Source organism: Setaria italica, chromosome VI (assembly GCF_000263155.2).
Source record: "Setaria italica strain Yugu1 chromosome VI, Setaria_italica_v2.0, whole genome shotgun sequence".
Classification (NCBI taxonomy): Eukaryota; Viridiplantae; Streptophyta; class Magnoliopsida; order Poales; family Poaceae; genus Setaria; species Setaria italica.
This window is the reverse complement of record NC_028455.1, coordinates 32,952,079-32,970,321: the sequence shown is the minus strand read 5'-3', so window position 1 is coordinate 32,970,321 and position 18,243 is coordinate 32,952,079. Positions and strand designations below refer to the sequence as shown.

The window sequence follows — 18,243 nt, the reverse complement described above, 5'->3', positions numbered from 1 at the left end:
CACGATCTTTTCTACGGCTCCACTTACTATCGACATGTGAAGACAGGCTGTTTTCATATTGAATTAGTTGGTTCTCTCATAAGGTTGATTTCAAATGGTTCACAGTTGTTGTTTTTTTTGTTTTTTTGTTTTTTGTTCACAGGCTATTTTTTTGTTTTTTTGTTCAAATGGTTCACAGTTTTTGTTTTTCAAAACATATTGGTATAACTAAAGAATTGTTATGCACATGGCATTCACCAAAAGGTGAACATGTGGATGTTTATTCCACTATATGTGCAACTTCAAATCACTATAATTAGTCTACTCTTCACTGCAATCTGTTATCATTCCTAACATGTGCCTCTCTATGTAATTGCTTAAACAACATTTTGAAAAGAAGACAAAGACTAATTGCAACAGCTTACACTTCCCTCTAGATGTACAATCCCAACCCACCAACTACGGTGCCACCTCAAGGCCATTCACCGTATCAGCCATTATCTATTGTCAAAAATACAATCTAGCGATTTACACTATACAAGCTGATTTCACATCCAACTTGTCTTCAATCCAAAAGCACACGAAACATAGATGGCCATCTCTCATCCTACTCTTTTTGGCTAACATAACTCTCATGATTGTCTTGAGAGTCTCGAACAACAGTTACCAATGTTGCACTGCTTGTCATCTACTCTTTTTTTTTATTTTATAATAAGGGTGCACTGCTTGCTTTAAAATTACAGCTGAGGGAGTAAGTATTTGTTACTGTACATACTCAACATTGGTCGCTTGATCAATTGTTTTAAATTCGTGCCGCTGAGGCAGACGTCCACCTGCTAGGAAGACCCCTATTGATTTGGACTGAGATGAGTTTTTGCCTTTTTGGTCAAAGTTTTGCTGCGAAGACCCCTACTTTAGTGAAATTTTTAGTGGAGTTCTTTAGTATTTGTAACCTGATGAAAATTTGTAAGAAACCAGTCACCAGATCACTTCAAGGCAGTTGGCACTTAGCATGTGCCATTTGCATCTTTCAGGAAAAAAAATCATGTGCCATTTGCATTAAATCAGCAGTGAGATTATAGAAACAATGCATTTGGTGGTGTACTGGGCCCTTGATATGTATAGCTGCATCCTTCCTTCAAAAATTTGTTGAACACATAAAGTACTAAATCATCTTGTATCAGTATAAGGTGTTATGTGTACATCGCAAGAAAGCATTCATTGGAAAACAAACGATCTGCACTGATACCTCAAAAAATTGATACTTGTATCCTATTTCGATAAATAACACAGAACAAACACCTCATTTTTCATTTTGTAAAGCTGAGGTGTATGCAACAGCAAAATCCATTCAGTAGCGCTTAAATGCTAATATAGCCATCTCAAGTTCTAACAGTAAGCAGGCAAGCATCAAAGGATATGTATTATGGAGTATGGACCAGCCTTTGTGGAGGATAATGGAAAGAATGCCACATAATGACTAGAGATGTCAAATTTTCCTTATATGATCCAGGAAACCCCCAGCTAATTTCCTCAGTTCTGTCAGAAAGTGTCCTGAATTATCAGCAAGTGCGGTCTCAGGTGAGACTGTGGCGGCAAGAACAAAATTCTCACCATTACCAACATCTACTTCATACAGTTCCAAAAAAACTTGGCGAAGAACATCAACCAGCCCCTTGTAGAACGATCCATCCGCAGGAGGTGGGATCACATTCAGTATCAACACTCCATGCTGGTCCAGGATTTTGCGTGCAGCAAGAAGGACGCTTCCACGAATCATCTCCAATGGTGGCGCGCTGACACCACACATAGCATCAGAGGAGTCAAGATCCACCATAACTGCACTGAAATTCATATCAGACTCCCCTCGCCGAGAAAAATCCTCTATCATTTGTATAGCATCACCGACATGGACACGGAGAAACTCATCCTCCACCAGACCAAAATGATTCCTCGCAACATCCAGGACAACACCATCGGCCTCTACACCGAGCACACTGAACCGAAGTCCCACTCTGATTGACATGGGGAGTGATCCACCTCCAACACCAGCACAGAGGCACCTAGGCCTAACACCTGACTGAATACTCTCCTCAATGGAAGGCGCAATCACTGCAAGACCGGCAACCATGGCTTGGAGGTAAGGCTGTACCAACGACCCACGTACCTCCGGCTGTAACAAACCATCTGACCCTTCCAGTGCTTCCAGCAACAACGACGAAGCAGCAGCAGGCGACTGGCATAGGCGGACCTGGGTCTGCACAAGGCAGGGCATGCGCTTGAACCGCAGCCTGCGGTGCAATTCAGGTGGACCGGGAGCACTGTCAATGGCCACATCCTCGATGACCATCTCGCCGACGACCGGGCCAGTGACAAACTTGACGGGAGCAAGCAGGAGGAGGTCATCCTGGAAGCTGAGCAACGGGACGTCAGGGACGGCGTTGTCCCGGAACGCGGCCATGGGGCAGAGAGCAAGGAGGAGGGGGAGGAGCCGAGCGTGAGCAGGGTCCGGGTCCGAGAGGGCGACGCAAGGAATCACCCGAGGAGAAGGAGCAGAGAGCTCAGGACCAACGAGTATGAGACGGGAGAACTGGGTGGAGAGGAGGAGGTGGAGGTGGCCGGCGCGGGTGGAGAAGATCCAGTCGCGGTGCCGCCCGGCCGGGACAAGCATCGCCGCCGTCCGCGGGACGGGCGGGGAGGGGAGGGGCGAATCGAGAGCGGCAACACGGAGGCACTCCCCCGCGTCGTCGCCGCCGCCGCCCCCGCCCCCGTAAGGATTGGAGGCGTGGCCGAGGAAAGGGTTGGGGAAGGAGAAGGAGACGAAGCGGTACGGCGCGATGCGCCGAAGGCTCTCCAGCTCCGGGCTCACCGCCATCGCGAGCTGGTCACAGACGGTGGCGGCGCTGCACAGGGCACAGGCGCACAGCCAACAAGAGCAATCCCTTCCCGAGGGTTTCTCCTCGGTGATGAGGAGATCTGTAACGGCGGAGAGAGAGGAGGTGACCTGATGAAAGAGAGCGTGAAGCGCAAGAGGACGCTCCGTCAAGCCGCCGGCGTCGGGCCGATGGCGCTTGCAGCGGCGCGCTTGGGCAGGGGCGGCGGGTGCTGGCGACCCAAACTGCTCCCTCCAGCTGCTTAAACTCCGATGCGTTCTCCGTGACCATGTCGTGGGACCCACCAATCAGTGAATGTTCTTTCAAGTAAGTACTGCTAGTAGAGTGATAAGAATACGGAATGCTGCTTTCAACTGGAACACATTTTCAACTGAATACTGAACACATTTTCAAGTACGAATCTTTCTATAAAAATTAAAATAGCTTGAATTATGAACTTTTTAACCATCCAAATTTGCATATGGGTTTAAATTTCCTCTTTTTTTGGGAGGAAGAGAGCAAAGTGGGAACAAGGCAGGCTCAGAGAGTTCGTGAACAATGAAACATATGTAAATTGAATTTATCTCTTCTATCAGATCTGCATTCTGATTCTGTAGTAAATTATGAGTGGTGGGACCTGACAACCTCTTGGTTACAATAAAATCATATACAAGGGCGATATATATAGCCATAGGGATAGGCAGGGTATATATGGACATCTACAAGAACAGAGACAGAACATGAAGTACACTTCCTGGACCTGCATTGCAACTCGTTCTCCTAATTTTCGCTGTTTGCTTGCACAAATCTGGAGCCAAAATTAGCATAGCGGATCATCCTTCACGTTATCATGGACAAAAATGTCGATCTTGTGGCACCATCAGATTTGTGAGTTTATGTCTATCAGCCATGCAAACCAGTGAATCCTAAGTAGGCGAGTTTCGACTATCTAGTCACCGGTGACCCTCCATGGGTGACCCCCATCTGAACTGCTGCATGCTTGGTTGTGTAGAAAGCTGTCTCCAAAGTCGCTAGCCAATCTCATCTGCATTTCTTCCTGTGGAGAAAGAATCCTGATGCACCGTACGCAGTTCACAAAGTCCCTACAAATGCAAAGCCGCCAATCTTCAGTAACCAAAGTGGAAGGAAGAGTTGGATTGGAAACTAAATGATAGGCTTAATGACAATTTGATCTCTGTTACTGTGTTTAGTTTCTCAATCAGATAAGACCACAGTAGAAAATTTTGCAGTTATTCTCATTCCGATGAGACCACAGCTGAAAAATTTGCGGTTACTTCTCAATCAAATGAGACCATGGCAGAAAATTTTGCAGTTAAACAGTGTTTAAACAGTTAAAACACTTAAGCCCACTTCTTTTGACCAGTAAATGCTTAGTTGAGGTTTGAAATATCAGTTTACTCACAGTACCAAATGAGCTTCACAACTAAAGATTAAAACATCAATCAAAATGCCAGAATCGCTTAGAAGCCTTTTCCATTGCAGAAAGCCAAGCTACTTAGTTTTGCATGTATAGGCAAATGGCAGAAAAATGCTTAAATGACTTACTCCCATGGGTCATCGCCAACTAATAGAACATCCTTCTCGTGATCTTCATAAACTAGCTTCCAGCCACCTCTATTTTGGTCACTGAGTTGCCCCTCGATACCAAACATCCGGGCAACATCATGTTTCAGTTCATCATATCCGGAATATCGATTGATGTCGATAGATCTTCCAACAGCCCCACGCTTGTGCACCTGTAGATAAATCCCATGATCAGTACAGTACTTATGCAAAAGTGAACCTATGGCCCCAAATCATTTCAATTTTTCTTCCCGAACACCCCAAATTATTTCATGAATGTTGCTTGTAATGAATTGCATCACTCTTTTAAATAATGTGGAATCAAACAACACGCAATTTTATTTTGCTATAACCTAAGTCTACCTGCACAAACTGATTTGATCAACAAAAAGATACCAAAGTTAGTTTGGGCATCATTTGGTGTCAAAGTATATTTTTGGGCAATTTAGAATAAATAATAGTTTACTTGAACATCATACTAAAGTATTCTCATGGGATAATGTAAAGTACAGTGAGACTTGGTTGACATTTCATATTGTTATGAAATGACAAACTGGAGCTAAGCCAAATAACATACCTTTGTGTAGGTTCGTATCCGTTGATGCGCAGGAGCTGGAGGCCGGGAATTTCTGTTTAAGAATGGGGCATCATTGATTGATGAATCTATAGAATTGAATGCAATATCAGCAACACCAAATGAATGTGAAATCATTGAAGATGATAACTCTTGCTGAGAATCCTTTGATGAAATGTAATTAGAGATGCCATGTCCTGGCATATGATCCATGTACTTCTCAGTTTCAAAGTTATTCGCAAGCAAAGCATCTGCATTAAGGGAATCCAAATGGCCATCAATGTTTACCCCAAATAGAAAGTTATTTCCTGGATCTGTAACCTCAAACTCGCTATCTGGAACTGTTTCTCGTAACAGCTGATGCTGATTGAAGGACGAAGGTGGAAAGTTTTGATGCAATGATCCATCAGCCTGAGAAAGGCAAACTGAAGTAGCTGAAGAGGATGTGTCCAAATAATCCATCTGAGGAGTGTTATTCACATAGTCTTGCCTGGTAACTGGCTTTTGTTCAGCCCCCTTGGGAATCATCACCATCTGCTGTGCACTCTCATAAGGCTTCATGCCTTGTCCAAGTGTAGGGCCCACTACAGCAGATGATTGAGGTGTCTTTGCTGCAGTAAGTATACTTTGGTTCTTGGAGCTACATGGAACTGATTGCAAAAGAACAGGATTATTGTTTGTGGGTGGTGATGTTGACGAAGAGGGAACATCTTCTGTCTTCAATAACTGCACTCCACCTGGGACATGCAAAGAGCGAGTACCCATGGAGGTAGCAATTTCTGGGTTTGCAACAGACACAGCATGCCGAGGGAAATCTTGAATTGGTTGGTGAGGTTGAGTCTTTTGCTGTGTCGGGTACTGAATAGTGTTACTGCTATGCATACCACCCGCTTGGGTAGTTACTTGTGCACACTGCTGCGCAGCTGACTGGGAATTGGAATTTACCATTTGATGCTGCAAGTCCAAGATCATTTTCTGCTGCTCCATGATCAAAGGCTGCTGAGGCTGAAGAGCCTTCAATAGTTGTATTTTCATTTGATGATCAGAAAGCTGTGTGATCACGTTTGTACCATTCAGTACCTGAACAGGTTGTATCTTTATTTGCTGCTGTTCCTGCACTGATTGCTGAACCTGTTGTGGCTGCTGCTGTAAATGTGGTTCCTGTTGCTGTAGAAGCTGGGCTTGTTGAAGATCACCATGTAGAACTGTGTGGTTTTGAACCAAAGGCTGCTGTTGCTGGATTTGAGCCTGGAGAATGACTTGAGGTTGCTGAGCCTGAGCCTGGAGAATGACTTGAGGTTGCTGGAGTTGGTTCTGGACAACAAATTGAGGCTGTGCGGCACTTATCATTGGTTGGCTGCCTTGCACTGGTTGAGTTATAGCATGCTGCTTCTGTTCGGGATTGCAATCTTGTACTACCTTCTGTGATACTATGACACTTCCCGATTGGTTTGGTGTAGCTATCACTTTTGCTAACTGTTCGGTCTGCTGGTTTTGTGGAGGTAGCAGCGAAGTGTTGAACTGGATGTTATTTTGTTGCAGGAACTGGGGCTGGAAGCTGATTTGCCTTGACATATCAGCTGCAGCCAGAGTTTGTACAGGTTTGCCAGCTAATGAGTTTAGCAATTCCGGTTGCACAACTGTGCTAGTGAGTGAGGGGTTCTGTTGCATCCACTGAACTAAACTTAATCCAGGAACTAAGTTGTTCTGAGTATTCAGATCTTTCTTGTAAATCTCCTCACCAAACCACGGCATGGTCCGCTTAAAAAGATTTTCCATGTCAGCGGTTTCATCATCTACAGATATGATTAGGCTATTAGAAGAAACAATCAAATACAGGCAAGGAAACCATTGTTATTTATTTGAAAGGATATGCAGTTAAAAGCTTCGACCCCATGTACCACTAGATTCATTAATAGAGTGGAATGTTGTTAGGCCAAATAATTGAGGTTCTGTATCTACTTCCTCTGGTCGCAAATGTAAGTCCAATTAAGGTTATCCTAAGTCAAACTCTTCTAATTTTGCCTACAATATCTATAGAAATATATTATCTCTTTTACATTAAAAAGTAGTTTTCACAATAAATCTGGTACTGTTAATCCTGTGTTGTCAATCTATGTAAAATTTAGATATTGATGACCAAAGTTACAAAAGTTTGACTAAGGACAAACATAGATGTACTTATATTTGTGATCGGAGAAGTACCTGTTATCCCTGGTTGTCTTGGACGTTTTGCAGTGAACAATGGTGAAGGATATATGAAGAATGGAGCAATGACAGGCTCGATATCCCAGAGGGAAACCCTGGTGCGCCTCTCACTTGGTGCAGCTTCATCCCATGCAACCTGCATCAATACTTATTTCATAAAAAAAAACACAAAAGGGAATGCGACGAGGTTTGTGTATTCAGTTTGACTGATCATATCAGACCTGAATATTGCGCCACTGGGAGTTTTTCCACCTTACAGGATCCAGATCACTTATACCTGTTATTGTTCCCATGTACCTGCAGGCAGTTGACAGAGATTCCTTTTCAGAAAGAATTTAAAGCCGGGTAGAGAAAACTACAAGCAGTTCAAAACATGATACACCAAGAAGTCCAGTGTTGCATACTGGTGAATTCCAGATAACCAATTGTGCACCAGAAAATCCACAATTTTTTTTTCTAAAATGACTTGAATGTTAATGAGGATAGGTCATGCATTCCACATGTTAGCTGAAGCTGGAAATGTATACCTTCTTGTTCCAGATTCTTCTGTTTCGAACATCATCCGAAACCGCATGCCAAGAGATAGTTGGTTGCTATAGACAGCCTTCTGGTACTTGGCAAAAGGAATCACAAATTCTGAAGGACTTGCCCTGCAGGGGGGGAGGGAAGCAGTCCAGCTGAAACTTGCAGTACATCACTTCTTTATATATAAGCTTTGCAGAAGATGCTATTTACCTTGGGTTATAGAATACCGTGAATTGGCTGTTATTGGCTGCTGCATGGGCTGCAGCAGCAAGAATACCAATATGCATACTGTCACTAGACAAAACAGATGATGAGAGGTTAACAGGTTGCCTATTTGCTCGCCTTATCCCCAAGAGGAGTTGCTGCCTTGCATCCCTACAATAAAAAAGGCAGGAAGTTCAGTGGCATTAGTCACAGTCTCTGTAGGTTAATTTGCTATATTGACTTCCAGGAATACCAAGACAGGAATTAGCTGAACATCCACAGAAAGATAAGGTCTTCACCTTCAACACTTTACCTAATAAATAAGACGGAATCCCCAGCAAGAAGTTTCTTTCCGCTGACAAATAGGCTCCAGCCGGTAGTCAGCAAATGCCTTTTAGGCTGGCCTGTAAAGAGGAAGAGAACTGTTCATAAAATTTGGAAAGATGTGTTGATGACATAGCAAGATAGGTTAATTATGAAGAAATATTCTGAAAATTATAAAGCAAAAGAACATAAGTGATAGTTGAATATGAACTAAACTAACTTTCATTAGCTTTATTTAATGCCTAGAAGGGAACTTTGTTATACTGATTTTTATGACTTGCCTCTATATATATGACGGAATGTCCAAATTGAATCATGCAAATCCCTGGCCTGCAGTTCCTGAGCAGGAGGCTGCATTGAGAAGTCCTATACCGTGCAGTGTGAACAAATTAGAACGGACTAAGCAGCCAACAGTTCAATTGTTGCCAATCATAAGATGTAAAGTGTTCTTACAAGATGGGGGAAAATTCGCTCGGCAGCGCGCCGTGGCACAGAGAAACCTCCATGAGTGCTTGTATCACTTGCAGTCAGTGTTTTACAGAAGAATTCTGTCTGTGGTCTGGTTTGTTTCAGTGCAAGCTCTGATGCCAGCAGTGTCTCCTTGTCACACTGTGTCACCTAACAGTCCCAATTCCAAAATCAAGGTGGTGCAGGTACATCCTATAATATGACATAATTATAGATAGGGAAGTATGACCTACATTGCTAACTGGTTGGAGAGTCATTCGAGCATAAACCTCATCTGTGTCAGTATCAGCCTGTCAAAGTATGTTCAGAGATCATTACTTAAAATATTGTCCACGTAACATGGCAGTAGTTTAGTCACAGTTATTTTCCATTCTGCACTAAAAGAACCATTGCTTACATGCATAGTAACACTATTGAGGATGCATATAAGCTTAGAAGGAAGATTTGGATAGCTCGGAATTTTGGCATCTGCATCCTTTCCCATAGATGCTGCTACCTGAAAATGGGTATCAAGGAATGAGAGTTGCTCACCATGGAACTCCAGACAACTTTCACAATTATTAGCAAATAAACAAGCAATTTTTTCTGGCTTCTCTTTTATTTTACTTTAATATATAAAACTGGTACACAGTACACGGACATTTCATATGAAATTCCATCTTAGCTGTGCAAACAGTCAAAGACAGATGTAGATAACTAAGATCAGCCCCTTATTATTTTTTTCACTAGAACATGATCAAATAGACAGGAAAAGGCAGGTTTTACAGATAAGAAAAAGTCCACTACTTGTGTAACCTTTCAATGATGTTTATTTGGCTTTGATGTAGACAAAGACAGCTCCATATCACAGACAACAGAACTATCCTGTGAGTTGAAGTATCAGCCTTCGCAAAACAAATGATTAAGCAACAAGTAGACAACCCGAACTGATGAAAATAAAATAAATTCGGTTCATTCCTATTAGAAATCTGAAACATATTAAGGCCACACACTTTGTTCAAGCTGCAAGGAGAGAAAAAAGGACCAATCGTAGAACATTCATATAAAGGGGCACAAAAAAGCATTATGCTTTTGTGCTCTGATACGACGCCCCAGAAAAGCAGGAATTATTAGATGAAATGCAGCAGTACAATAGCAATCGTTGGGAGAAAATCCGAGTCAAAGTTTCTTTCTCGCGCTGATGCACAAAAGGCCACCGGAGGAGAAAAGAAACGTTTTTCCTTCTCAGGAGACAAATGGAAACCAAGCATTTGGCGGCGAAGCTCAAGAACCAATTGCCGCTGGACGGCGGACCAACCATGAAGCGACACACCCACATCTCCCCGGACAACACGAGTCGGCGACAGGAAAGAGACAAGCGGAAGAACACCACAAAAAATCGCAAGAACAAAACGAACAAAATTGAAAGAGAGCAATTTCGCTCATCGGGAGTGGGGGGAAATCGTTCGCTTTGATCAAGAATCGCTGCAAGGGGAGGGAGGAACCGAGGAAGCAACCTGCTCGCTGTGGCCCTGGGGGAAGTAGACGACGAGGCTCCCCGCCGGCGGCAGCGCGACGAGCGGCCCCGCGCACGCGTACCACAGCTCCTGGTTGACCTTCGTGCCCCCGCCGCCCCCCTCGCCCCCGGCCCCGCCGGAGCTCGTCCCCGGCGCCGCCATCCCCGCCTCCCCCCGCCCACCGGCCAGCCACACCGGCCTCGAACTACCTCCTCCTCCCCCGCCGCCACCGCCGCTGCCCCGGAGGCATCGCCGGATGCGCGCCGGCGGCGAGGATGATGGGCGGGTTTGATGAGGAGCAGCTCCCAAGAAGAGAAAGCAAAGACCCGGCAGTCGCAAAGAGAGGAGGAATAAAATAGCACACTAGCGACGCAGTGTCGCTTTGCTCATGCTGCGGCTGAGGCGCTGAGCTGCAGCTGCAGCTGCCTACTGGCTGCCGTACTGTTAATCCACTTGTTAATTGCCGATCGCTTGCTGCCCTGGGCTGATTAGCTCATTGATTAATCAGCGCATCTGGACGCAGCACGCGTGGACGAGAATTTTGTATGCATGACTGATGACTCGCACGCACAAGCGTGCGCCTCTGCGCGTGTGGACTTTTGCTCAGCGCCCCCCTCTTTTTCTGACAGAAGAAAACCTGAAGCGACAAGAATTTCTCGGCAAACAGCTTTTTATTTTCAAGTAAATCAGTAAACAATTTGATTTTAAGAACAATTTCAGACTTCAGTAGTAGGAAACATTATATTTACACGAGATGTTTTTATGATGGTACCCTGATCCTAGTTTTACGTGGAATGTTTGCGTCTTGCAGTTCGATGTTTAATCATTGGACCATCAAGAAGATGGCTGGTAGCATTCATTGTACTTTGCAGCATTTGTGACACCTCGAACCAATGTCGGCTCTATCACCTTCTTGCCTTAGGGTGTTTGGATCCCCGGGCTAAATTTTAGCCCCTGTCACATCGAATGTTTGGACACTAATTAGGAGTATTAAACATAGGCTAATTACAAAACCAATTTCACAACCCCTAGGCTAAATCGCGAGACGAATCTATTAAACCTAATTAGTCCATGATTTGACAATATGATGCTACAGTAAACATTCGTTAATGATGGATTAATTATGCTTAATAGATTCGTCACGCGATTTAGCCTAGGGGTTCTGCAATTAGTTTTGTAATTAGCTCATGTTTAGTCCTCCTAATTAGTATCCGAATATCCGATGTGACACGGACTAAATTTTAGCTCCAGGATCCAAACACCCCCTTACTTTTTTATGTTTCTTTCCCTCCTTTTTCTTCTGATTTCCACTCTTTTCAAGTTTCATGGCTTTGGAAAAAGTTGGTAAGGGGCAATTTTCAGCAAAACTTTCTTGCTGTACTCATGGTTTTCGTGACAGTGCATGTACTATTTCCTACAAGTACAAACATGAGTTCGGTTCCATTTATTTTTTTTAAAAAAAAAAGTTCCGTTCCATGAAGCACGACGCTTTGGACGTGTCGTTGGAGTAATAAGACTGGTACTTAAGGAGACCGTGAATTATAATACTTGCATGTGCTGTTATTTGCTGGGTTGGAGTTGGCGATGGAACACGTCAACTGCGCAGGATCAGAGAGCTTAACCACTGTTAGGCGAGACCAAACCAGATTAAGGCTCCAAAAGCAAGCCCTTAACCACTACCGTATGAATTCATAGTGCTGTCTCTATAGCAGAATAACTTGTGCAATAGAGACCTTTCCCAAAAAAAAAAAACTTGTGCAATAGAGACAGCAGGAAACATAGCACAATGTCGATGATGAGTGACATGTACCAAGCTCTGGGTCGCGTCAAAAGATAAACACCAAGCTTTTATTAACTTCTTTCGTTTAGAAAAAAAAAGGTGCCTTCTTGACTACGCAAGCTTGACTTGTCAGCTCACAGAATTGACGGTTATAATTTTTCATGGAGGTGACCACTGACCAGAGCATATTATGTTTGTATATTTTATACAATATCATATGATATTTTGAGCCCATTGATACCCTATAGTCACCTAAAAACCTAATTATCCTAGCTGCTACCAGCTAGTGGGAATACCACCCTCTCTTTGACAATATATATTCACAAATAAATGTCAGCATTGGCAGTGACAAACCATCAAGACAGTATTTTTGAGTTTTTTTACCACTAAATGCTAGTACAAAATATATACAGAATAAGAAGGTGTAATTTTGGAATTGCTTTTGATGGTCAAAAGTTTAAACGTGTTGACTGCATGTAACCAAAACAACAATTGTTTGTGGCTGAAGGTACCATGTGGGGAAGTGAAGGCAAAGAAAAAGTTTGGAAATTTGGTGTTTTCCAAAATTGTGCTAGTCATTGTTTAGTTGCCCGATTTTGGACAACCAAAATCACTGTGCCAGCACTGTAGTATACTGTAGCGTTTCATTTGTATTTATAAATTATTGTCCAAATATTGACTAATTAGGCTCAAAAGATTCATCTCGTAAAGTACAACCAAACTGTGCAATTAGTTTTTGATTTCGTCTACATTCAGTACTCCATACATCTACCGTAAGTTTGATGTAATGTGGAATCTTCTTTTTACATAGTACTAAAGTTAGGATTTTGAGGTAACTAAACAAGACCATAGGTACGTACAGCTCTCGATCTGAATAACCGAAACGATACAGAAGAATTACTTCCCTACACACTACACTATTGCTTCGCTGGTGTGTGAACGCGTGGAAATCGCAAGGCAGAATCGTTGCTAATGCCTGATGGTCAAAGATGCGTACACGAGGCAGTGTCGCATAAATCCAAAAGACCAATATTTTTTGGACATGGGAAGCAGATTTCTTTGTCCCCGCATGAGCACAATAGACATACGGACAAACGGAGACCAGAAATGCTGGCAGCAGCTGCATGTGTGCAAAGTGCAGTGGAGTCATCCCAGTTCGCTTCTTTTTTGCTTCCTTGCGATGCAACTGATCTCTACGCGGATTGTGCCTGAAATGAACATTCACAGATGCAGGCGCACGCACATGTACAGGTTCAATTCAGTCGGCAGCATTGTCGCACGTGTCGGCAACCAACCATGGATTGATCTCACATACGTTCTCTCAATCTCGCTGCAACAAGCATGGTTGAGGGCCATGCATGTTCTTGAACGTGTGGATTAGCTTCCCAGCTCAATTATTCATCTCTGCACATCCTTAGCAGCTGACAGAGACGCCTCCTGGTGCTCACTCATCACCAAGGCGGCAATGATTTTGGCTATGATCTGTTTCCAGTTTCCAAGGCTTCACTCTGCATTGCTTTATTTCTGCGCAATCAGTGGCATCATGGGCCCAAGCTATTCCTTGATTGGTGAGCATGCTACTCCGGCCGGCCATGATCGATCCATTTCAGTTCATAAATCATTAGCGTCGGCGTGTCAAATCGATCTTCAGTTCAGGCTCTGAAGCATCATTGTGGAACGTGTATCGATAGAGAAGTGCTAAATGCATGACAGTTTGATGATACATTCTCTATCCAAGGATAAAGCTCCTGTAGATCTTCTTCTGGTTTTGTTTGGCACATATGGATGGACGATGCATCATGTGTACGCGCTCAACATTCGTGTATAGAAGATAGATAGCATGATGGGCTCCATGTCTGAAAGTGATCGATTAGATATCGAAACCTTGTTTTGAATTAGCAAGAGTTATTTTAATTAGTTGTAGCAAAAAAAAAAACTGAGACCTTTTTAAATGCTCCGTAATGTACTGTCCTTTTCTTGAAAGGAATTTGTGAGCTCTGGGGTCATCAGTTGAGATTCTGTTGCTAAAGCTAATAATCTTTATTAATTATATGTCTCGATGCACGATGCACTGCTACAGTTAATCATTTCATAATCCTGTCGATATTGTAACCCTGTAGGATTCTTTTGCTAGCTAGTAGCCTAGTACTCTGTACTATTGTTGATTCCGTCGATCTTCAGCATCAGAGAATCATGCTCGTGCATATCATGCATATATGCGTGTATGTATGTGGTCTTGATTCTTGGCCATTATATATGCAAATGCATACACAAACTGCGCACACTCATGAACGTCGAATAGGACTATCGTCGTGGCTAAACGATCGAGGAATGCACAATTAATGGACATTTTTTCGAAGAACAATTAATGGACATTTGCATCGATCGATCTCATGATGTGGAGACTGGGAGTTATTTCACTGTCTGAAATTAATCCATCTATTGGTGGTCATATTCTCTGTGGGTGGAATGAACAACTTTAATTTTAGAAGTAGTGCACGCACGTACACCAACAAAACAAAGAACATCATTTTTATTCTTCTATACGCGTACCGAATTACTGCTAGTTTCTACTACATACTTTCTTCTTCTTCTTCTTCTTCTTCTTAAAAAGCTTACTACTTTAGATATATAGTTTCCCTAGCAGGGAAAAAGATTTTTTTTTGTTCAAATTGCAAGAGTTCCTATAGCATCCGTTTCTCATGCCGCTATGCTCTCGTGCGGTCGTGCCACCGGTTAACGGTTTAGGTGAAAAAGGCCCAAATTGCCCCTACTAAATCAACTTTACAGAGGCTTTTTTGTAGAGGTCGGGCCGGTTAAGGATTTTTATTCTTCTTCCTCACGAAGCAGTGAGCAATCCGGCCCACGATGCGTGAATTTGTTTTGTCCGAGAAATTCCGAGGAATATGATTCCCGGATTTGAAGCCGCCAGGATCATCACTACCCTGTCGCTTTTGTTTGCAGGTCCACCGCACCGGCGATCGAGAGCCGCCGCCGACATGGCCGGCCGCTTCTTGCTCCAGAAGCTCGCCGCCTCCGCGGGGATGTCCGGATCCACAAACCGCATCGGCGCTCACGCGTCCTCGTCAGCTGCGGCCGCCGCCGGCGCTCCGGTCGTCCCCCATGCTTCGGTACGTACAAGTTGCTGAGCTCCGGTTGCCCTAGGAAGGAACTTGAGAAAGAGGCTTCTCGTGTTCGATCTGATCTCGGCTCATGCATGATCGTGCCTAACGCAGGGTGCTGCAAGGCACTTCAACACGTTCTCACGCTCCCGCGCAGCTGCTGTCATCGACCACAGCGAGGCAGCGTCGTCTTTGGATTCTGTTGGAGGAGTGAAGCTGCCAACCTGTTCGCCTGGCGTGTCCAGCAAGCTCAGACGTTTTCTGGGAGCCACAATAGCCAGCAAGGTAAGAACTACAGCCAATTGACTTCTCTCATCGTAAACCGCTGGATCATTCATTCATTACAATTTTTTTTCCGGCCTGCAGCCTTGCTGACATCAGTAACACTTCGATGAGAACAATCTGGCTGGCTATTTTCGGTGCTGTTCTTATTGCCAACTGGCCTTCAGATCAAGGCAAAAGTAGCAACAAGGTACTAATCCATCGCTGCCCAGGTTGCACCTGCCAAAGTGCCCCCTTCGAAATCCTAGGTGCAGTGAAATTAGGAGCTGCAAGTAGATTGAGGCTGCCTTAATTGGTTTGTCTTAATTTGTTTGTTTTATTCAGTAGAATGCTTCTGATTTGTGGCGAAACTACCTGCTTGTTCTTGATTTTCTGAAGAACTCCATCGAAGTTCGTATATCTACGAGCTTTGTGTGTATCCTTCCAAGTCATTGCGAAATTCAGCTTGGTCCTTTGCATAGATATGATCTTGATGCGTACGAAATAGTAATTGCGGAGCTCATACCAGAACATAAGTGTAATTGGCTTATGCTACAATTAAACATGTCTGTAGTTAAGTCAAACAAATCATTGTCCCTGAACTTAGGCATATGAAGCCTAAGGCCTGACTCAAGTAATAGAAGATAATGAACATTCAGAGGTCATGCAGATAGACGAAACTACCTGCAATGGAATTGGTCAGGGAAAATCATTTCCTTCATCTTGTTGAGTGGGTACCCAATGTCTGTTAGCCCTACCGTTGTTGGCAAGCCAGCTTCACAATGAACATTCAGAGATACAGTCGGCAGGCAGCGACGATGCCGTACGCTAGCATCGGTTGCAAGATGCAACCAACCAACGACGAATCAGTTAGTTCCCAGTACAATGGCGCGGCCATGCTCTACTGTTTGCGGCGAGTGACGCTGCACCAAGCTCTAGCTGCTAGATGCCGGGCATGCATGTTCTTCAGTTCTTGGACGCGGCGTCCCTAGCTTCCTTCCTGCTGAATTATTTGCATGCCTAGCTGACAGTGACAGCGACACTCAACGAACGAATGGTTTCGGTTTGCCGTTTTCGAATTTGGAGGCTTGTGTATGTCTTCATGTCTTTTTCGTGACGTAGATGTAGTTTGCAGAAGTACTCTATGTGCCAATATAATCTGCATTATTGCTTTCTTTCTACACGTTCATCAGTGACAATGCAAGATCGATGGACCCAAGCTATTCCATGATTGGTGATGAGCAACCGATCGAGCATGGTCCTGCTAGTCTGCTACTATGCTCCTGCAAGCTAGGCGTACTCTTATTTCTGCGTGCATTATTTCAGTTCAGGAGGGCGTGTCAGATACTCTAAATTCTAGCAAAAAGGAATAAATTTTCCTCTTAACAGCGTGCCCTAATTTCCCTTCTCCAAAACGTCGTCAAATTCATTATATTTAGTGCCGGCATGGTGGCATGGCTGCAACTGATGGATGATCGCAGGAGCTTCTTCCCCGTCCAAAAAAAGCTCAACCTCTGAACCCAAGTCAAAAAAGAAAAAACTGCAGTCAGTGATGCACGGGTCCAGGCAGGCCCGGCCATGCAACCGCTGTGCCTGTGTGTGCATCGGCGTCTGGTTGGATGAGGTGCACGCTGCATTACCCGAGTGACTGAGTGAGCACGCGTGCAGCTCTGGTCTGGTGCCTTATGCTACGCGACGGGACATCACTTGCTCCGTTTCCAGTCAGGGGCTCATGATAACTCGATCAGGTTCTTAGCTCCACTGAATAATAATCCTGACTGAATTAGCTGATGCACTGCGACAAAAAGAAAAATCTTGCTGTGGATCGAGAAGGATCGGAGATGACCTTTGCTTCGTTCTTCCAATCAATTAAGCGGCAGAATTCTTGCGCAAAAAGAAAGAATTAAGCGACAGCAGTTTGCAGGGTCTTGGAGAACACAAGTCAATGATGAATCGCGAGACGAGAAGGAACGGGCTAAAACGTGTCCTTCCAGCTTGGCCCGGCACCGGTCTTGAATTGGGCTCAACAATACATGGCTCAAGCCTCAAGGTCCACAACAACAATGAGCTCACCTTCTTCTTCTTGGCCTCCACCTTTTCCAACAAAGCCGGGAATCGAGTCTATAGTGCATTGCCGAGAATAAGACTTTGCATATAAGATGCCACTTTTGTCTAACCATGCGCTGTGCAAGTGCAATGCAAAGTATGTGAAACTAGTTAAGATGAAACGTCAAAAAGGAGCCCTTGGAGGCACGGGAAGGGCGGGTGCGCCGGCGTCGGCCTCGACGAACAGCGCGAGAGACTCCTGTATCCATGGATGAGAGAAAGGGACAAAATTGAAAGATCCACGAAAAAGTATGTGGTCGAAACATAATTTACACGTTCGCCCTACCATTCTGCACATAGCTAAAACGGACAGGTGTAAATGTGTGTTGTGTCCGAAACACATTCGAACAAGTTCAAGTCCAAACATCTTCGTACATAAGATATTATGAGTGTCTACTCATTTTGTAATCAAGCTATTCTTCACCTTGTAGCAAGTAAGTAATGTTTTTTTTAAAAAAAAAACTTTCAACACAAGTCTCTAAGAAATATGAAGGCGAACCTAAAAAAATTCATGATCAATAATCCTACAGAGAACGACCGGTGCGATGATGCATCACATCAAAACCAGAAAATTCCATGATCAGTTCTACGGAGAACTCTGTGTCTCCACCATCTAAGAAGAGACAGAAGAAGCTATCTCACCCTTTGCACATCTGAGCTCACCTATTAGTATGGGTTATGCATCATGATTATGCAGGAGCTCACATCTTGGAAGAGAAAAAGGAAATTATATGATAAA

The 18,243-nt window shown here is 43.9% G+C and overlaps 3 protein-coding genes across 3 annotated transcripts; 1 reads left to right on the top strand and 2 right to left on the bottom strand.

The window, feature by feature from the left end:
* Positions 1–1,097: 1,097 nt before the first annotated feature.
* LOC101766973 (methyltransferase-like protein 13) lies at positions 1,098–3,154 on the bottom strand. The gene has a single exon (XM_004973869.4). It carries the CDS (start codon positions 2,852–2,854, stop codon positions 1,469–1,471), a length of 1,386 nt encoding a protein of 461 aa, XP_004973926.1. The 5' UTR covers positions 2,855–3,154; the 3' UTR covers positions 1,098–1,468.
* A 246-nt stretch (positions 3,155–3,400) lies between these two features.
* Positions 3,401–10,412, bottom strand: LOC101766553 (auxin response factor 21). Its single transcript, XM_004973868.2, has 13 exons — positions 10,236–10,412; positions 9,137–9,235; positions 8,973–9,029; positions 8,725–8,889; positions 8,553–8,637; positions 8,261–8,351; positions 7,954–8,118; positions 7,746–7,868; positions 7,440–7,515; positions 7,216–7,354; positions 5,014–6,806; positions 4,419–4,609; positions 3,401–3,955 (listed from the first exon to the last, which is right to left on the bottom strand). The coding sequence occupies exons 1-13, from the start codon at positions 10,395–10,397 to the stop codon at positions 3,802–3,804; spliced, it is 3,300 nt and encodes a 1,099-aa protein (XP_004973925.1). The 5' UTR covers positions 10,398–10,412; the 3' UTR covers positions 3,401–3,801.
* Positions 10,413–14,853: 4,441 nt separating this feature from the next.
* LOC101766147 lies at positions 14,854–15,822 on the top strand. The gene is made up of 3 exons (XM_004973867.2): positions 14,854–15,146; positions 15,252–15,422; positions 15,504–15,822. The coding sequence occupies exons 1-3, from the start codon at positions 14,922–14,924 to the stop codon at positions 15,510–15,512; spliced, it is 405 nt and encodes a 134-aa protein (XP_004973924.1). The 5' UTR covers positions 14,854–14,921; the 3' UTR covers positions 15,513–15,822.
* The last annotated feature ends 2,421 nt before the right edge of the window (positions 15,823–18,243 follow it).